At 45.5% G+C, this 1,623-nt stretch overlaps 1 protein-coding gene across 2 annotated transcripts in view; it reads right to left on the bottom strand.

Annotated features, from left to right (window-relative positions):
- The window catches only part of LOC139639612 (dual specificity protein kinase CLK4-like), a 4,962-nt gene extending 3,894 nt beyond the window's left edge, over positions 1 to 1,068 (bottom strand). For both annotated transcript variants that reach the window (XM_071513747.1, XM_071513748.1), the window contains exons 1-2: positions 951 to 1,068; positions 1 to 139 (exon numbers count right to left, since the gene is read on the bottom strand). The exon at positions 1 to 139 is cut by the window's left edge and continues 28 nt beyond it. In XM_071513747.1, coding sequence (XP_071369848.1) covers positions 1 to 139; positions 951 to 970 — 159 coding nt within the window. In that variant the 5' untranslated portion in view covers positions 971 to 1,068. The remainder of the gene's footprint in view (positions 140 to 950) is intronic.
- Positions 1,069 to 1,623: the final 555 nt, after the last annotated feature.

The following is a 1,623-nucleotide window of genomic DNA, read 5'->3' as shown; positions in this document are numbered from 1 at the left end:
CATGCGTCTGATCTGCTCCACGCCGAACGGCTGGAAGTGGTTCAGTCTGAGGAAGTCGAAGGTGCTGAGGCCCAGCAGCTCGAAGACGATGCAGATGTGACCGTGGTGATCGAACCAGTCCAGCATCCGCACACAGGCGCTGGAGGAGAGAGAGAGAGAGAGAGAGAGAGAGAGAGAGAGAGAGAGAGAGAGAGAGAGAGAGAGGAGGGCAGGGAGGGGATGTTGAATATTGGTGTGTTTGGGGGTAGAACAGGCCTACAGTGAATATTTGATATTGACGACAATGTCAACAGTAAATCATTAGTATTTCCCGTGGTCAGTTCATCGTCAGATACTTAAGCAAACTTCTTCTCTCTCACTTTGCATTTGTGTTTTGAAATGGCTGACAAACCCTCAAGCGAGTCTTCAAAACAGACTTAGAACAGACTCACTAGAAAAACAGGACATCCGGTCAAAATTTTAAAAATAAAACCCATGTTGATGAACATACTTTGCACATAGTTTTGTCTGTCATACAAAGTTCCAAAATGAATTAAATTATAGATGTAAGGATCTGTACTAAATTTCCAAGTTCCAAACTGACAAAGTCGATTTTGTTCCTAAAGGCTATAGAGGAGTTCTGCTACAAAGTGACACATTTTATGCTTTTATACGACAAAATGGCCGATGTTATTCTGGCGAACTCTGGCTGCAAGACGCAGCTTCATGCATTTGGAACCAAATCCTTCTGCTGTGGTAGATCAGACGGCAGAGCATCTTCACAGAAAGTGTAAGTCTACAACATTAGCAAAGCGTTAGCATTGTGGTCGTAATGTGAGATAACTGAGGCAGGTAGGTGAGGTTAGTAGTTAGTTAAGTAAGTAAGGTTAATAAGTAAGTAGCTAGGTAGATAAATAGTTAAATAAGTACATGTAAGTAGTAGGGAGGTAGACAAGTAAATAGGTACGTACATAAGTAGGTATGCATCCATCTGTCTGGCTGTCTGTATATCTATTATTGGATAGATAGATTTTTCTTTGATGTAGTTCCATAATTTTAACAGCAGGATCTCCTCTGACACAATCTCTGAACCCATCGTCTATCGGTCTGACAGCGATTAGACTCTGGGGGCGACGGCCAATTTTTGGGGGTTTCCGGTGGACCCAGTGGACATCCGGGCCAAGACTTCCTCTTCCGTGCGCCGGTCATTGTTTACAGTCCGATTAGCAACTTAACTTGAGACGTGAGAGTCGAACGTTTCTCCACCCAAAACACAAACATCGATACTTTTTGTAGGTGTTTTAGGTCCAGACGACATTTCGGCTAATCTCTATAAACAGATATCTGCATGTGAGACGTCGTCTCTCGACTCCGACTCCATTCTCGCGTCTCAAGTTGCTAATCGGACTGTAAACAATGACCGGTGCACGGAAGAGGAAGTCTTGGCCCGGATGTCCGCTGGCTACACCGGAAACCCCCAAATATTGGCCGTCGCCCCCAGAGTCTAATCGTCATCAGACCGATAGACGATGGGTTCAGAGATCTCCTCTGACAGGACTCACAATCTGTTGTCGTCGTCCAGGCCGTTGATCTCCTCCAGCACGGCGATCTCAGACCGGGCTGCTTCACGGAAACGCTCACTGC

This window comes from Centroberyx affinis, unplaced genomic scaffold (assembly GCF_046629955.1).
Source record: "Centroberyx affinis isolate AG114_WGS23_722 - 3 ecotype Tasmania unplaced genomic scaffold, CSIRO-AGI_Caff_v1 ptg007477l_1, whole genome shotgun sequence".
Classification (NCBI taxonomy): Eukaryota; Metazoa; Chordata; class Actinopteri; order Beryciformes; family Berycidae; genus Centroberyx; species Centroberyx affinis.
Note: the sequence above shows the minus strand (reverse complement) of the source record. Positions and strands in the feature narration are given on the sequence as shown.